The 17,294-nt window shown below is 44.9% G+C and overlaps 1 protein-coding gene across 2 annotated transcripts in view; it reads left to right on the top strand.

The window, feature by feature from the left end:
• Positions 1–17,294, top strand: part of SARNP (SAP domain containing ribonucleoprotein) — a 49,782-nt gene that overhangs the window by 8,973 nt on the left and 23,515 nt on the right. Inside the window, exons 5-9 of one of the 2 annotated variants that reach the window (XM_077838255.1) lie at positions 1,177–1,228; positions 4,809–4,882; positions 5,896–5,924; positions 6,580–6,605; positions 8,736–8,804. In XM_077838255.1, coding sequence (XP_077694381.1) covers positions 1,177–1,228; positions 4,809–4,882; positions 5,896–5,924; positions 6,580–6,605; positions 8,736–8,804 — 250 coding nt within the window. The remainder of the gene's footprint in view (positions 1–1,176; positions 1,229–4,808; positions 4,883–5,895; positions 5,925–6,579; positions 6,606–8,735; positions 8,805–17,294) is intronic. The other variant, XM_077838256.1, reaches the window with a different exon arrangement.

The following is a 17,294-nucleotide window of genomic DNA, read 5'->3' as shown; positions in this document are numbered from 1 at the left end:
CACATTTCTCTAAATGGGAGACCTTAATGAGGCTGGTTATGACCCACTGGTTTATGGGAGTTGTTTGGGGGAGGAGGATGCTGTTTCTTTTACCCTGGGAACTTCCGAACTTTGTCTTTTCCTCCTTTGTTTTCTACCTCAAACCTCAGCCCTATTTTCAGAGCATAAACTTTGGAGCACGCCCACTCCATTATATTTGTGTTTAGTCTCTTTGCTGGGTCTTCACTGTAGCCAACTGTGTATTGTTAAAGAAGCGTGCATTTGAAATATCGCCAGAGCTGAGGAAGCTGGCGCTGACTTGGTGAAAGTAACCTGTGGCTGTGCCGTGAACTAGAACAGAGCAATCCTTTGTAAACGAATAGCTGTAAAGGAATAAAGCTCACACGGTGCAGGCTTTGGGCTTCTGATGGGGGAGCTGAATATTACTATTGAGAGCCTCTGGGAAATAAGTGATAGGTCATTCTTGGGTGTGTGGAAGGCTTGTGATACATTGCATTTCCATATTACCTTTCAAGCAAGCTTCTCCGAGTGCTGTGTGCATGCTGATTAATCCTCACCTCCCCACTGTGACTTGGGAAGTATCAACACTTTCCTCAGCACGGAAGAGACTTCTTCCCTCTTGAGGCTGCGTTGGTGACAGAGCAGGAAGAAGAACCCCAGAGTACTTGTCCCCATGGATCTTCTGTGGCAACTAGGCCACACTTACTATCAGAGCCCCTAATGGAATCTAGAAGTCCTGACTGCCAGAGCCCTAACCCACCCCACTAGTCACACTATAGGTAGGACCCATGGGGCCTGATTGTCAAGGCTGTGGCCTCACCAAGAGAGTGCTTCCCTTTCTATCTTATCCCTAACCTTGGGTAAGGATTGTACTTCCATAGCTCATGTTCTCTTTGGCGCCTAGGTGCCACGCTATGCTTGCAAGGGGCTGGAGAGGCATTGGTGTCGTAGGGGTGATGGCTGAGGGTGCTTTTGTTCTGTAGACCATGAACCCAATGATGGTTGAGATCCGTTGGTTACACTTACGGAGTTGGAGGGAGGCAACCCACTATCTCTGCTACTGGGACATATTATCTTAAACTAATAGGAATTCGCTGGTTGGAAATTAGGTTGGTGAGTGTAGTTTCCTGGCTCTGATCCATCTCTCTTCCCCCCCCCCTCCCCAAAAACTTCTAGGACTGCAGAAAAGAAAGTGGTGAAAATAACATCAGAAATACCACAGATGGAGGTAAGAATCCTGTCACCACCCCATCCCTTCCCTCCTTTTAGGGGTATCTGTTTTAACCTGTGTGTGTGTGTTTTTCACATTTGGGGATCCCTCCCTTAAGTTCCTTATCAGTATTTCTGTTGTAAACCCTGTGAGGTTTTTCAGAGCTTTATATTGTGATTCTGAATTGCTTTAGGCTGTAGATTGTCTTTAAGAGATGTCGAGCTCTTATGGTGCGTTTGATTGGGACATCAGATTTTAAGGTCTGTTCCTGTCCATCGTCTGTCAGTGTATGTCACTTTCCTTTCTTCCTGTCTCATTTCTGCCACTTTATTCCTTCTTGCCAACAATCATCACAGGCCACGTATCAGTGCCACTTGCCTGGCAACAGCAAGCAGGACATGGAGCTAAATTCATCCCTAGCTTGTAACTGTATTGCAGTCAGTGGATGAACTTAGTCCATGGCATTCTCTGATGTGAGTTGGCTGAAGGGGTTGCTAGAGAGGAACTCGAAGACAGAGCTACCTCCATTATCACATGGGCTATGTAAGATGCATCTTGGTTTCTGATGTCTCTAAAGCCCTATCACTGGACTGCTGTTGCCAGCTATGGTAGGCTGATATCCTGGATTCCTTGAGACATGTCAAACTGGAGAGGATAGAGACCTGCAGAGAATACGCTGTAGGGAATAATCCTGTTTGGGATTAACTGATGAGTTAACAGATTCTCATCTTTACCTTTCGTGAGTCTCTCTCTTCTTTTATGCTTACTGGTCTAATTTAAAATACACACACCAGAAGCAGCTGATGCAGTCCCCCTGTGGAAACTTCCTGCAAAATTTTTCATTCTCCAAAACACATTCTGCTTCCTCTAATGCTTTTTTCTGTCTTGATTTTTTTTTCTCTTGTTCGCTGTAACTCGGGAGTTAGTATGAAAACACGATTTGTGTCTCCTTGCTGGTCAGCCACCACCTTGAAGTTCTAATCTTCTGTTTGTGACGTGAACAGCTCCACAGCAACCAGGGGGTGATGTCGCAAATGGAGGATTATGACTTCAGCTGGGGGAGTAATGAGGAGAAATACATAAAAATTGATCTGATGTGGAGCCAGAACAAATCACGAAGGAGTGTCGTCTTCCACGCTTTGTGGGATGCCTTTGTCATTAGCTGTTTAAACAGCTCATTAAATGCATTTGCTGACATCATATCTACAGCCTTGTTTTCAGTTCCAAACTCTGCCAAGACCTATTCACAAAGAAAGTATGTTTTTGTCATGTAAATTACCTTTTTAATCAAGGTCTGTAGACACCTACTGGAGTAGATTTGTGTAGATGGCATCCCACTGATGTTTCCAGGACTCCTGGGTTCTAGTCCCAGCTCAGCCACTGACTTGCCATGTGACCTAGGGCAAGTCATTTCACCTTCCTGGGGCTCATTGGTCCAAGTGGAATGAAATGCAAGTGTAAAGTAAGAGCATAAGTAAATCACATTTTTTAAAATTCTGTTTTAATACCATAAGGAGCTTAGTTTAACAAAGGGTTAGTAAGTCTTTAAGAACATAAGAATTACCTGGATCAGACCAGTATTCCATCTAGTCCAATATCCTACCCCCAACAGTGTCCAATACTAGCCCTTTCAGTGGTAGTTGCAAAAATCTGCACATAAACTGCCCCCTCCTAGCCTGTAATACTCAGGCTGGCATGTACCCAGAAGCAGGAGTGTGCCTTCCAAAGCTCTTGTCTGTGGTTATATTGTTTGCTATAACAACTCTGGATATTCTTGTTGTTCATATAAATGTCCAATCCCTTTTTGAATTTTGCTAAGCTTTTGGCCTGAATTCTACCTTGGGGGCCATGAGTTCAGCAGGCTAATGCATGAACAAATATTTCTTATAGATTTTAAACATATTCCCTTTGTTTCATTAAACATACTCTTGTGCTATGGGAGAGGGTGAGTTGCAGAGCTCAATCTAACTTCTCTAGACCATGATTTTGTATACCTCTTACTGCATCCCCCATATTGCTCTCCTCTTGAAGGTAAACAGTTCCAGTCTTTTCAGTCTGTTTTCACACAGAAGTTTGTTCCATGCTTGACAATAGTCAAGGGAATGGTTACTGCAGCTACTTTTAGTCAGGGGCACTAAAAAATTCCCAGTTGCTCTTAGCTGTAAAGCACCAAATTAACTTGTATGGTCTTGTATAAATAATAATAAGGCACTAAATAGCTAATCAAATTTCTTTCCTCTTAAGTATAAAAATACTTAAAGGGTTGTAAATAAGTATGTATGTGTGTGAACACACAAGCACCCCTGTGCTTTCAACACTTTAGTCCTTCGCTCCTTTCCAAGCAAGGCAGACTGCATCTTGGTCTGTGGGAGCTTTGTCTGTGGGGAAAGGATGGCAGGCTGGGTCCTTCCCGTGATTGTGAATTTCAGCATTAATCGTATTTTCACTGCTAAGTGATAAACTCCGCTTGAAAGGCTGAGCCAGCTGTGTGAATTGTGCCTGTCACCCTCAGAAAGACTTGTTCTAAGATTTAAGGGACAAATTCCATTTTTTTGAAATAACCCTTCTTTTCGAACATATTTCTTCTTAGTGTTTCACTTTTAAAAAAAAAATTCTTGTTTGCATTTTTTTGGAAATCAGCTGAGGCCCGTTAAGCTTGCTGCTTTCTTCCTACCGCTGGAGGGCAAGTCACAGTTGCTCAGTGCCAGGGCTTCTGCTTCTTTGCCTTTTGGCACAAGGTTCTCCCTGGATGAGATGTGCAAGGTTCTGTCTCACCGGCTTGGCATGCCAGTCTTCGCCCAGCAGCAGATTTGTATTTTGCTAATTTAAAAAAGAAAAAAGTCCATCCTTTTGCCTCTGGGTCAGTGTGCTAATCTGTGCCTCCTTTGGCAATTGCCTTTCCATACAGATGTTTAATAAGTCGTGACCTGCTCTGGTCAGGTGAGGTGCTGAATACCCTCTGCTCAGATTTAAAGTTGGGGAGCTGCAGGTGCCCCGGACTTCACCGGAGAAAAGCTTTCTCTAGGATTAGATAGATTTTTATTGCTATGTTTGTTCATCACTGCCATAGAAATAAAGGAGAGTGACATTGCTAGTCCTGTATCCCAAAGTTTAAGGGATGGCCATGATACAGACCATGCAAATAGCAACTCTCTCCCACTGTTTGTGGGATGAGGGCAAAGCTGATCAGCTGCAGGTCTCTGCTCTAATGATCTGTTAAGGCAGATCTCAGATGATTTTGTGACAATTTTACACACCTTTTGTTTGGTTTTCCCTTCTGTAGTGCCTTCTCTCCAAGGATCTGTTGTCCTCACAATGAGGATGGGGAATAGCTGTTTTAAGCGGGGAGGGGGAACTAAGGCATAAAGAGGTGAAGAAACTTGCTCAGTCCTGGTGAGTTTCTGGCAGAACTGGGGATGGAGCCCAGGAACTCTGATCCCTGTGTTTAAATACTAGGCCGCAAATTAAGAGTGGGCTCAGAAAGCTGGTAATGCTTCCTTGGGAATTGAATGCGGGCATCCCCAGTCTAAGATGTGCCCCGAACTGGCTGCCGGTATGGCTGGATTAAGTTTTGCTCTTTTTCTTCTCCCTGTTTCAGAGAATGCAGAAACGGGCTGAGAGATTCAATGTCCCTGTGAGCTTGGAGAGTAAGAAGGCGGCACGAGCAGCTCGGTAAGTCTCTGCTTGGAGCGCTGTCACAATTTTTTTATTTGGTGGAAGAATGCTAGACTCTTGTCTCATTGACAGGTCATACTGACATGGATCCTCGCCACAGCTCTGTGTGTGGGGATCTGGGGCAGCATTGGGGATTGAAAGTCTCTGGATTTTTGAGGCATATAAGGAGGAGGTGAAAGCTGCTTCTTAACTGGATTGCCTTTCAGGAAGCTGCTTATCTGAGTTTCTGGAAGGCTTTGCCCACTTTGTAGTCCTTGTTGCTTGCCTAAGCCTCTCTCGTCCTAGTATATCAAAGCACTTGTCAAATATTAACGATTGAAGCCTCACAACCCCTATACTGCTGCCTTCCCCGACAGGAGAGGGAAGTGGTTTTTATCCCCATTTACAGATGGGGAAACTGAGTCTTGGGAAGGGGCTTGGCCAGGATTATTATTGACAGAGCTCAGAATGCAAGATGGGAGTCTTAGAGCAGAAGCCTGCGAGTTAACTGCTAGGTAACATTGCCTGGCTGCCCTCCTGAGTGTCACAGGTGGCTAAGGCAGGGGAAGATTGTGCTCAAAATATGAGGCAAGTGTTTGGTATTCAGCACCTGGACTATACTTTTAAACCTGATTTGCTATCACTAGCACAGCATGCTTTGTGTATGTAATCCGTGTCACTTACCTTGATCCTAAAATACCAGGAAATTTATGCTGCCTACTCCCTGTGATGTAGAATAAAAAAGGGAAAGGTGGTTACTGAGGGGCTTTGAGGCTGCTTGTATGGAACAATGGTGCTGATGCTAGCTCTGCGGAGTTTTCCATTTTGCAAAGTAAATACAGCAGTAATCACTACAGTCGTAGCATTAACTGGAAGCTAATCCCACCCAAAGATCAATTTGTCTCAAGTGCCCTCATGAAGAATTTTTGAAGGAAACGCTCCCCCTACATCTTATGCTTGGCGACTCAGACGCTTTCCTACCCTATAGTGCAGCTCTGAGTCTCTGACAAAACTCTGTTTACTTTCTACAGGTTTGGTATGTCCACAGCTTCCACTAAAGGTAAGCAAATCAAGTAGAGCTAATCTGTAGAATTAACCCTTCAGCAGATAGTTAACGCTTCCTATACAGAAAAAGCCAAATGGGACTTCGTGTTCTTCCAACTGCTTGTCCCTTTCCCTAGTGATCACCAGAATCAGTGAGCTGGAAGAAACCAGGATAGGAAATGGACATGCATCGTCCTTGTCCTTTTTCAGAGTGGCTCTGAGCTACCTAGTCCAGTGTGTCTTTCTTGTGTCTGAACGTGGCTAGACGGTAACAGCCAGATTTTTGTACAGCGCCCAGCTGCCATGAGCAATCATTGGGAGCTGGGCTACCTTTAAAAATACCACTCCTAATTGTCAAAGCCCTCTGCTACCTCACAAGAGGGCTATCTGTATTTTTACATATGGGGAGACGGAATCAGGGATGAAGTGACTATCTCCAAGGTCACACAGCGAGACAGTGTCAGCCAGGATTAAAATGGACTTCAATTCCTGGCACTCTCACTTGTGTTCAGCTCACTAGAACATGAGGGATACCCAGCTAGTTCTGTTCAATCACGATCCAGTGGAGATTGCTTAAACTACATCTCTGCCAAGGGAGTCAGAGAACTCTGTTTAAAACTGTTCTTGCCATTTCTGATCACTAACTGTGTCTTCCCCTTCCCCAATCTCAGGTCTGTCTGCAGACAGCAAGCCTACGGTAAGGAATGCTTATTGCTTATAATTATAGCTGATCATGCCCTTTAATCACAATACCAAAAGTGCTTGTTCAGACAAGTCTCCATCCCCAGGAGTAAATAGTAAACCCCAAAACAAACCAGGTAGGATATGCATGAGGTTGCTTAAGGTTATACAGGCATTAAGTTTGCTAGGACCCCCTCCTCTGTGCAATATTTGGCTGCCTCTCTCAGCTGACCACACTCCTGGATAAGCTGGCTTTAGAACTAAATGCCTGAAGGAATAAAGGCAAATATTTTATTAATATTGCATGTGAGCTTCCCGCTTGTGTGCCTGGTGTTCTGTCTTTGCCCTTTTTGCTTGAACTGTTATATGCATTGCTCCAAGAACCTAGATTCTGTACAGCCTCCTGTTTTCCTACAGTAAATGACCCTTTCTTTCTAATGTCCAAATGGTGCACTATTCTACCTCAGATTTCAACTGGAAATGTAAGTTCTGAGCTGCGTGGGTAGCCTGTGTCACGGAGTCACCGGGCGATGCTCTGGAACTACTCCATACGAAGCCAATCGGGACTCTGGGGAAGCCTCCTGTCTCTGTGCAGACTGTTTCCAGGGCAAGACGCTTACACAGCTTCGACCTTCCTGGGGCTGACCTCGGAGCATTCAGCATCCCCTTCTCACACCGTGGGCTTCCCGCAGCAAGTCCGCACAGGCAGGGCTCCTGGGGAAGCCAGTGGGCCCGCACCCCAGTTCCGCGGTCAGACATGACTCTCAGCCAGCCAGTAAAACAGAAGGTTTATTAGATGACAGGAACATGGTCTAAAACTGAACTTGTAGGTACAGAGAACAGGACCCCTTAGTCAGGTCCGTCTTGGGGGGCAGGGAGGCCAGAGCCTCATCTGGGTCTCCCTCCATTTCCCCAGCCAGCTCCAAAGTGTAACTCTCCAGCCCCTCCTCTGGCCTTTGTCCCTTTCCTGGGCCAGGAGGCCACCTGATCTTTGTTCTCCAACATCTTCAGTTGGCACCTTTGCAGAGGAGGGGCCCAGGGCATCAGTTGCCAGGAGACAGGGTGTTGGCCATTCTCTATGCAGACACCATCACACTGGCCCTCTAGGGCTCTGTAACAATCACATACCCTTATCCCACCACCTAGATACTTAAGAAATGTGTAGGGGAAACTGAGGCACCCACACAGTAGTCAGAAAAAACATTAAGAATATTCCCACTTCTTCACAGTCTGCTTAGTACCTTGCTGCTTGATCATGGTAAATTATTGGTGCAAGATGCAACAGAAAGCTAATTTAAGCAAGTTTGGGGTCTAATCCAGGTTTCTCTTGTACTGAGTGTTTTTGGAAGATGTTTTTCAAATACTGCTCAGAAGTAGGTTAGCATCAGGGACCCCATTTTCTTCCATGGCACCACATACTGTAGAAGACTTGTCAATGAAATCCAAAACTGGGATTCATTAGACTGTGGGATACTTCCCCAAAGGGAAACCCTATTGCTTGTGACCTGGGCAAAGCAAGGGAAAATAACTTGACATGGGGCTTGACTAGATGTGTCCTATAGTTCCTGAAGAGTAAGAATGAAACACAGTGGTTACTGAAAACGACAGGAGTTGGAGAGAGATGGCTGGTGTGTTTGTCTGAGAGGCAGGAAGTTTCCTTCCATCATGTTAATTGTATCTGGCTGCTGAAGGAAGAGTACTAAGTTAATCTGATTTACAGTAAAAAAAAAAAAAAAAAGAGGAATCCATTGAATGAGCTGCTCCTTCAGTGGGAGAATTCACCATCTGTAGCATTGTCCTTTGGGCCAATACTGGAGCTTTAAGAGATGCCTGTTAATGAAGCTTGAGCAGAATACAGCTCTCTGGAAGTTCTTGGCTGCTTCATTTGGGGCACAGATTTCTGCCTTGTGGCTCTTCTTCCCCTCTGTCGCGGCTGAGTCTGCCGACCTAGCACAGAGAGGGAGTGCTCACAGGAGTGTCTCTTGCTTGACCACATTTTCCACAGACCCATCAGAATGGGCTGCTCTGTCCTGGGACCCTTCTCACGAGCTGCCCTCTCCCAGCCACAGTTGGTCTTTTAGTTTTCCTATCTTACAGTTCAAGTGACAATGACTTAAACGTTAAACTGTTTCCTGTGTCTTTGTAGGTAAACATGGATAAATTAAAGGAAAGGGCTCAAAGATTTGGTTTGAATGTCTCTTCAGCCTCCAAGAAGGTAAGGTGCATTGGCCTCTAGGACACTGTCTGCACCTACAGATTAGCACAGTGCTCAGAATAGTGAAAGTTCTAAGTTGTCTTGCTTCCTGAGATTTTTACCTCCTGTTGCTGATACAGGGCTCCATGCATCATGCCACATGAAGACTCTTGTCAGCATCGTTTTCCTTACCCCCAGTCCTTTCCTCTCTTTGTTTGGCTGTAATTTTGTTGGTTTTGAGGAAGCCTGACTGCCAAGGCCAGGCTGGTGGATAGAGGGCTTCCTTCCAGGGGCTGTCAAGATAGTCTTCATAAAATGTTACAAGTGGGAAGGAGAGACAGTTGAGGAGGCTTTATAATTGGATTGTTTTCAGGCATTTGACTTGTGTTCTATAGGTGGTAGACCTGATCGGTCTTCACAACTGATCTTTTTCCGCAAGGTAATGACTTCCCTTGGGATCAGAGGCTCCAGAGCTCAGTTTGAAAAGTGACTCAAAACTGTAATGCATCAAATGATTGAAAATGCCGGACAGAGCTCTAGGTCCCCTTAGCCATTAGGTTCAAAGGCTCGTGTGTGTGTCCGCACAGGATTTGACTGAGCGCGTCTGATTGGAACTACAGCGAACGAAGCACAATTCCACCTTGCCTGGAGAGACTGGATCTTTTTGGTGACAGGATGTTGAGTGAGCTGGGAAGGGCAGTATACATGTCAGGAGGAAGAGGAAGAGTGTGGGAGCACAGGCATCGTCACCAGTACAACAATCCCCTGCATAGAAATGTTCTGCAGTAGGAGAGATTAAAATGGACAGGGGAAAAGAGCCTCATCTAGTCCTGTTTGGGGGAGACAGATAGAAAAGAGGGAGATCAGTAATACCCTATTACATTGATACAGCAGCTTGAATCACAAAACATCAGACAGGAATAACCTTCTCCTCTGGGGTGAAGTGCAACCTTGATTTACCAGTGCACAATGACACTACACAGCACTCTAGGACAGGAAATGAAGAAAAATCTTGTCCATTTGCAATGGCCGTGCCAGTGGGGTTTGGAAACCCTTCTTCTCTCTTTGAAAGAGTGTAAGGGGATGGATTTGTCCTCTTCCCTCCACCACTGATATATAACCCCCTCTTTTCTCATGGAGTTTGTACCGTGGACATTTTACTGCATCTGTTTCTTCAGCAAGTCAGAGTGAAATGCTAGACTCTGCAAATGTGGAGCCAGGAAGTTCAGTGATGTAGAAAATAATTGGTGTTGGAGGCCACTGTTCCTCCCCCACACATCCCTTTGGGGGTGGGGGAATCGGGCAAGTGCATTAAAGCTGGAATATGTGGAAGGGCAGGTCAGGGTGAGAGGCTGCTCAAACATCATTAACCCTGTCACTAGGAACTGTTGTTTTTCAGAAAGGATATATGCCTTGTCAGCGTTCATGGCTGCAGCTTGTAGATCTGGGGCTTTGTAATAACACTCAGCATTTCTGAGAGGGCCTTCAATGGTTACACTTTGCTCCAGAATCTTGAAGAGATCGAAAGCAGTCACGTGCTGCACTTGATCTGAATGAGTGCTTTACAAACATAAATGACAGGCTAAGTTCATTAATGAACTGATCCCCTTCTACAGATGGTGGCATACCAGGATGGGGAAACGACTTGCCCAAGGTCACAAATCCATGGCAGAGTTAGGTCTAGCATCCAGTTTGCCCGACTTCTAGGCTTGTGATTTAACTCCAGATGCCGCCCTTGTGCCTTTTACAAAGCAAGGTGTCCAGCAGTGATGGCAGCCTTTGCAGTGCTATGTCTTTTTTTTTGTTGTTTCTGTTCCATCAGGAAGCTGAGTTCATAGGCTTAGCAGTGGCTTCTCCCACTGAGCGGAACACACTCTCACATTCCTGTGAGGAATATTATTGGTTACTTTAATTAGCCTGTAGTATTGTGCTTCCCACCTGGGTGTTCTTTATAGCTTTTCATTACAGAGGAGCCTGGCAGTTGCTAATGTTTACATGTGCCGTGGCAGGTTTTTATACCCCGCGTAGCAGCAAGAACTTTACAATAAGCCATTGTCTCCACAGAGCCACACTTCATTTCCTATTCAAATTGGTTTGGAAGAAGGGAAGGGGGGTGGGGTGGGGTGGGGTGAGAGAATCATTGCTTAAGGGGGATTTCAGACCTGCTGAGAGAAGGGAGCAAATGCAGAGCTGCATTAGTGGCTGAGAACTCATCTGTAGCTTTGAACCCCCTGACTAGCCCTCCAGGGTGAAATCTTTCAAGTTTAAAATCCTCTTTCTCTTCACCTAAAAGGGAGGAAAGGCCCCAATATTTCAGAAGGGACCTAGCAGGAAAAGGTTGATTTTGGCAGAACAGAGGGCAGGTGCTTGCTTGGGTCTTGGTGGTACAGGCCCATCAAATTAATGTTCAAAATAAAACCAAGCAAGCGTTTATCTCCCCCTAGTACTAACCCACCCTCCCCATCCTCTCTTGTGAAGCCTCCTGTTAAAACACAGTTCCTCTGACCTGAAGCTACCATCCCTTGATTCCTACTTAGCCCATACACATACCTGTAAATTTCCCTCTCCCTGTAACACTGAGAGCTCTTGGCTCCCCATGGGCTGGAGTTATAGCTGCATGTTTTATAGGTAGGCTTCATGGTAGTTGGTGATGCAGAAGCGTTTCTAGAAGGGGTTGGTTTGCTTTTTTTCTATAAAATAGCCTTGTAAGTCTCCTGCTGAGAGTGTTGCCACCAAATGTAAAGTCAAAGCTCTAGGGATAACATAAAAGCACAAAGCCCCCCCATGCCCTGCATTGCATTATCAAATACCTTTACCTATCTGAGCAGATGACCAAAGTAATTGGCTTTTATGTCTCTCCTTTAATGTGGAGGTCTCAAACTGCCTTACAGACAGTTGGCTGATTAACCCTCAGCCCCATGGATGTTGAGATCAGAGAGATGAAGTGACTGTTTCGAGGTCATGCACTAAGTCGGGGCAGTATTGCAAATCGAATCCAGGAGTCCTGAATCCTTGTTCCCTACTCTAAGCACTAGAAACACTCCCTCCCAGAGCTGTAAATGGAAAAAGGGAATCTTGACTCCAAAGTCTCTCTAACCGCAATGGGGGGTGTGTACACACATAGGTTTCTCCCCATTACTCAGTGACACCACGTGTGGGAATGGTTGTTCGTGGTACAGAGAGTACTGTGATGTCCAAAACACCAGGTTGTGATGACATCGAGTTAGGGTGGAAGAGGGCAGTTGCAAAGAAGAGTGCTTCTATGTATTCTACATCTCTTTTTAGAGATGATATGGTCAGCTGGGGTTAGAGTGGGGAAAACTGGAAGGCAGGACTTCTGGGGTCCATTCTCTGCACTGACACTGATTCAGGTAAATGGCTTCACCTTTCTGTGTCTGTTTCGCTATCTGTAAAATGGAATGAGAACTTGGTCATCTCCTATGGCTACTGTGACGCTTGTGTAATGCCTTTGCAGTGCTTTGAGAGCTCCATAGACATGCCAGCTTGGTTATTAGTCAGCAGTGATGGAAGGCTGCACTTTTTGATGGAAAAAGTCGTCTTTGTGGTTCGGAAGAGTTAAATAAGAATTAACATGGCTACCAGTCACTGCTCTGGTTTAATTCTCTTTAATGAGGGTTTATTTTACAGGTGGCAGATGAGAATTATTGCACTCATCGTTTGAGATTAGGTGGACAGAGCTGGCAGGCTGATTATTTCATGCGTTTGTGTGATATTGAGGGAGAGCAGGGGTCAGGAGCCCAGCAGAAAGTTTGTGTGTGTACAAAATATCTAAATGAGAGAGAGAAAACAGTTGGCTTAATTGTTTGGCTTCCAGCAAGCTTATAATAACGTGCTGAGGAGGAATCCTTTTCCTGGATAATTTTTCTGCCTGCAGGCCAGTACCCACTGCCAACGCTGGATGTGAAAATATTAACCACCAGAGAAGCAAAGGAGGGGGAAAATGCTGATGTTGGCAGATCAGGAAGGAGAAAACTACCTGAAAAAGAAGCCCCTTCTAGCTTACCCCCTAAGCATTTATATTTAATAAGACCAGCTTGGTGCTCTGTGACATTGCTGGTAATTGCAAATAGCTTATGCTGAGCTAGGATGGTGTCAGGGCATGAGCTTCACGTCGGTATTCAATCTGAGACTTCCTAAACCCTCCATCAGTTTAGGTATCATGTGAAGAATGAAGCTTCCTTGAGACCTCTCATATGGAGACAGCTATAAATCCACAAAGCTCAGTCTTCGGGAGCTCTGTAGTTGGTACAGGAGATATTAGGACTGGTTCCTGGCTTTTTTAGCAGCAAGCTCCATTCCCGGTTGTGTCTTGTTTTTTAAACTTTCTGTGGACTCTCCAGCTGATTCCTAGACCTTGTTTGCCTCTGCTCGTGTTGTAGGTCTTCCTTGCCATCCCTGCGCACAATCACAGCCCTGTTGGCCTAGTAGCCTTCTCCTCTGCAGCATCTGGAGTAGTCTTAAAGGACTCTCTCAGATGATACCTGAAAACATCCCTTCTATCTTCACACCTCTTAATTTCTCTCCTTCACTATTGTTTTTGCCCTCTGTAGTGCCTTGTGGTACAGTTTGTTTAAAAGGTGCTACAGGAGAGTATATTCACTGTCTGTGCGCGTGCATAGAACGAACGTACATACATATATAAGCACATCCCTACGCCATTGTGGTGCTTAGATCCATATAATAGCTTGTGTATATCCTGCACCTTTGAGCACCTCCCCAGTGTTCTGCCTGCTATCTCTTCCCCACCAGGACTGCTCTGAATATTCCAAACGTCTGAGCAGCTTCTTACAGCTGGGAGTTCTTAAAAACCAGCCTGCCACAGAAATGTTTTTCTTCTCGGAGGAATGGTCACTGTTCAGTCCGAGAGCACTACAAGGCATCTAACAGGTTTCAGAGTAACAGCCGTGTTAGTCTGTATTCGCAAAAAGAAAAGGAGTACTTGTGGCACCTTAGAGACTAACCAATTTATTTGAGCATAAGCTTTCGTGAGCTACAGTACACAGCCACAAGTACTCCTTTTCTTTTTGCGAATACAGACTAACACGGCTGTTACTCTGAAACCTTTCACTATCAGACAATCCTCGGCTGGCAAAGGCTACAGGTTTACGTTTGCCTTCCACTTCCTGGTACAGGACGGCTCCCAGACCCTCCAGACTGGCATCAGTATGCAGGATAAATGGTTTGCTTGGGTCAGCAAAAACTAGGACTGGAGCATGAGTTAGGCTCGTAATGATTTCTCGAAAAGCCCTTTCACATCTCTCATCCCACCGTTAGCAAAGGTTTTTTCAAATGATTTAGCATTTTGTTTTGTTTTTTAAAATGGAACTCTTTTTAACCCCCCCACCTGTAAATCTCAATGCCTTAGTTACTCTTAGCCCAACTGTACACTACTCAGAGGGAAACAGAAAATCCTCTGCAAATTACCCAGAACAACTTTTTTTAAATACCTAAAAATAAGAAGATTGAAACAGCCAGTATCACGAGAGTTTCAGGTCTAGGAAGAAGTACTGTGCATCCCCCTGAAAATCTTTCCTTTTCCAGTTTGTAGCCCCACCGTGTCAAAAAGTACCAGATGCCTTGTAAAAAGAAAAGGAGTACTTTTGGCACCTTAGAGACTAACCAATTTATTTGAGCATTGAGATTTACAGGTGGGGGGGTTAAAAAAAAGTTCCATTTTAAAAAACAAAACAAAATGCTAAATCATTTGAAAAACCCTTTGCTATAACACACAGTAGGTAGCGAAAGTGGCGTGGCGTAGAAATCTTGTGAGCCCTCATTTGGGTTGCCCTGCACAACTTGTCTTCATTGTTTGTGCGTGATCTGGAAGAGTCCCAAATTCACGCTGCTAAACCCCTTTGTATTACATCACTACGTATATTAAAAAAGGAACCTCTACTGTGTGCAGTGTATGGGCATGAGGGAATATCTCTTTACATAGCCTGAGAGCCCAGTAATGGCCCTCAGCACCTTCAGAAGCAACTAGAACCCTGCCAGAGCAGCAGTGCTTCATGTAGTTAGCTCTTGCATGTTGTAAACCTTTAGTAAACGTTGTCATTTGGACCCAGTTGTTCCCCCGTGATTCCTTCAACTTAAGATGTGTCACTCTATAAGGCAAAATATGAATGTGGGGATACCACTTCCTAAATTAGGGCTTGTGGCTACACTTAACAGTTGCAGATTGTCTCTGAATTTTTTTTAGCATATATATACTATGTACTAATATTTGGAAGCCTTAATTTCCATGTTTGTTTCAGAAAAAGCTTGGATAGAATACCTGTATGACTTAGTGTTCAACTGTGTGTGTGTGTCTGAGAGAGACACACACACTTACACAACACCGTAACTAGCAGTCTGGTATGTTTGCACCCCTTGCTGCTCCTCCTTCCCCCCCATCCCCTTAAAAACCAACCTCACCATTTTCTAACTTGAGTAGCTGTGAATGCAGGCCTGTTGATTTAGGATAATGGGAAGTGACAAGGTGAAGAATAGTGCTGGCAGTCATGGAGATTTTAACACAAGGGTGTAGTAAGCTAGGCTGCCTCCTCCCCCGCCCACTGGATTGCTGGGAGAAGGAGTTTCTCTACCTAATGGCCTGCACATGGCTGCGTTGATGGCACAGGCTGCATGGCTAAAGGAGGGCTGTGAGTGTGAAACATGGATTTGTTTTCCCTCCTGTAATAAGAATGCTTTCTAGTCTTTTACTTAACGCTCATGTCTCCTCTCTTGCATGGCCCCCCTCACCCCCACCCTGCCAGCAACTTCGTCTCCATACGTATGATGATTGTATTTCCTAATTGCAGCCGCTGTCTGTGTGATCATTAGCTTTCTGTGACAAAGACCTGATTAGAAACTGGACTCAGGAATGGCGGGGAGGGGGCAAAAATATGTTTTCACATATTGGTTTGCTGCTAAGTTCAGCACCAGACCACCTCTTGACAAAGGTCAGTAAGAAAGCTGTCAAATGCAGGCTAATACAGTGGGCTTAAAAAGAAATGCGCTCACTGATCTGGGCTGCTTAAGAATAGGGCAGAGCAGGACTCCTCAGGATGTAGGCATGAGAAGGAATAACTCCATAGAGCTAGCATACACGTGGGTAATGTACTGGTTTGCCTGAGAAAGAAACCCAAATCCTAGTGGGGCTGTACCCTTAGTGAAACCAGTAAGTGCCTAGGTGCAAGGTGAATGTAAAGACTAAAACAATATTTATAGCTGATTTTTCTCATAAAAATAGCCTCACAAAAGGGAGTGTGTGGTGAGGCTTTGGAGAGGGAGTGAAGCAGTATATTAAACTGGCAATGAGCATGGGGAGAACTACAACTTGCAGGGGGAAATAGAGGTAGATCAGTGGTGCCCATGGTAAATTTCACACCAGTCCTGAGCCCATGTACCCTGGCTGGCATATAGTGGAACCGTAGAGGGAGATTTATGGTAAGTGATGAGTCCTCATGTGTCTCCCACTGAAAGCAAATAGGCAAATTTGTGAAATCCAGCAGCTTATCCCCTGGAGGATTTTCAAGAACTCCAAACTGGAGGGAATAGAATCCATGGATAGGGGTTGTAAGAAGGGACCTCATTGAAAGCTCCAGTTGTGGCAGGGGGGAGGGAGAGGCTGTGTGTGCTCCATTGATTATATGAGCTACTGTCCAATCGGTACAGGAACCAAAGCTAAGAAAAGGTAAAATTTCTTTACCCAGAGTAGTTGATACATGGACTAAACTACTAAGAGCTCCCACCAGAGACTTTTAAAAAAAAACCACATTGGTAGGTGTGCTTTGGGTGACAACTGCTTTAACAAGAGGCCCAGACTGGCTTCCTGGTTCATTTACCCTAAGGTGCTGAGCACCTGCAACCTCCCAACTTACTCAGTGGAAGTAGAAGGCACTCAGCACTCTTCTGGATCAGCGTCTAAAGTGTCACTTCCCATAACATGGGTTATGTAAGGATGATCTTATCAAAGCAGATTTCTCAGTTCCATATTTCTTTTAGCCTTCTCCACCACATTGTTTGAACTACTCAGCACATGTTTAAAAATGGCTACCCAGCCCAAACTGAGCCTGACCACTGTTTTCCAGCATGGTTATTCCTAATGTCCTGGTTTTGAGATGTTTGTTTTTTCAAGTCCACAGTCTTAGCCTCTAGTTTATAGCAAGGTTATAGTATAACTTATTACTGTTAGATGTGGACACAAAAGCATCTTAAAGCTGTGCTAAACTAATGTGGGTTTGATACTGTTATGAGCCTGCAAGCATGCAGTTTAATTCCTTTGTAGAGAGCAGAATAAAAGGGGTCTTTATGAAATAATAGGAAATGTGAACAGACTGCAACTGTCTGAAGGTGGGCAGGTTTGTCTATCGGGCAGAATTCCTTTACTGGATTGTAAACTTTTTGTGACAGACTGTCCTGTCATTGTTGCCCTGTAATGCACCTAGCAGGTTTTTTGGGGTGCTAAGTAAACACCATTGCAAGAATTCTAGACTAGTAATGGTTGTG

This window comes from Eretmochelys imbricata, chromosome 20, assembly GCF_965152235.1.
Source record: "Eretmochelys imbricata isolate rEreImb1 chromosome 20, rEreImb1.hap1, whole genome shotgun sequence".
Taxonomy (NCBI): Eukaryota; Metazoa; Chordata; order Testudines; family Cheloniidae; genus Eretmochelys; species Eretmochelys imbricata.
Note: the sequence above shows the minus strand (reverse complement) of the source record. Positions and strands in the feature narration are given on the sequence as shown.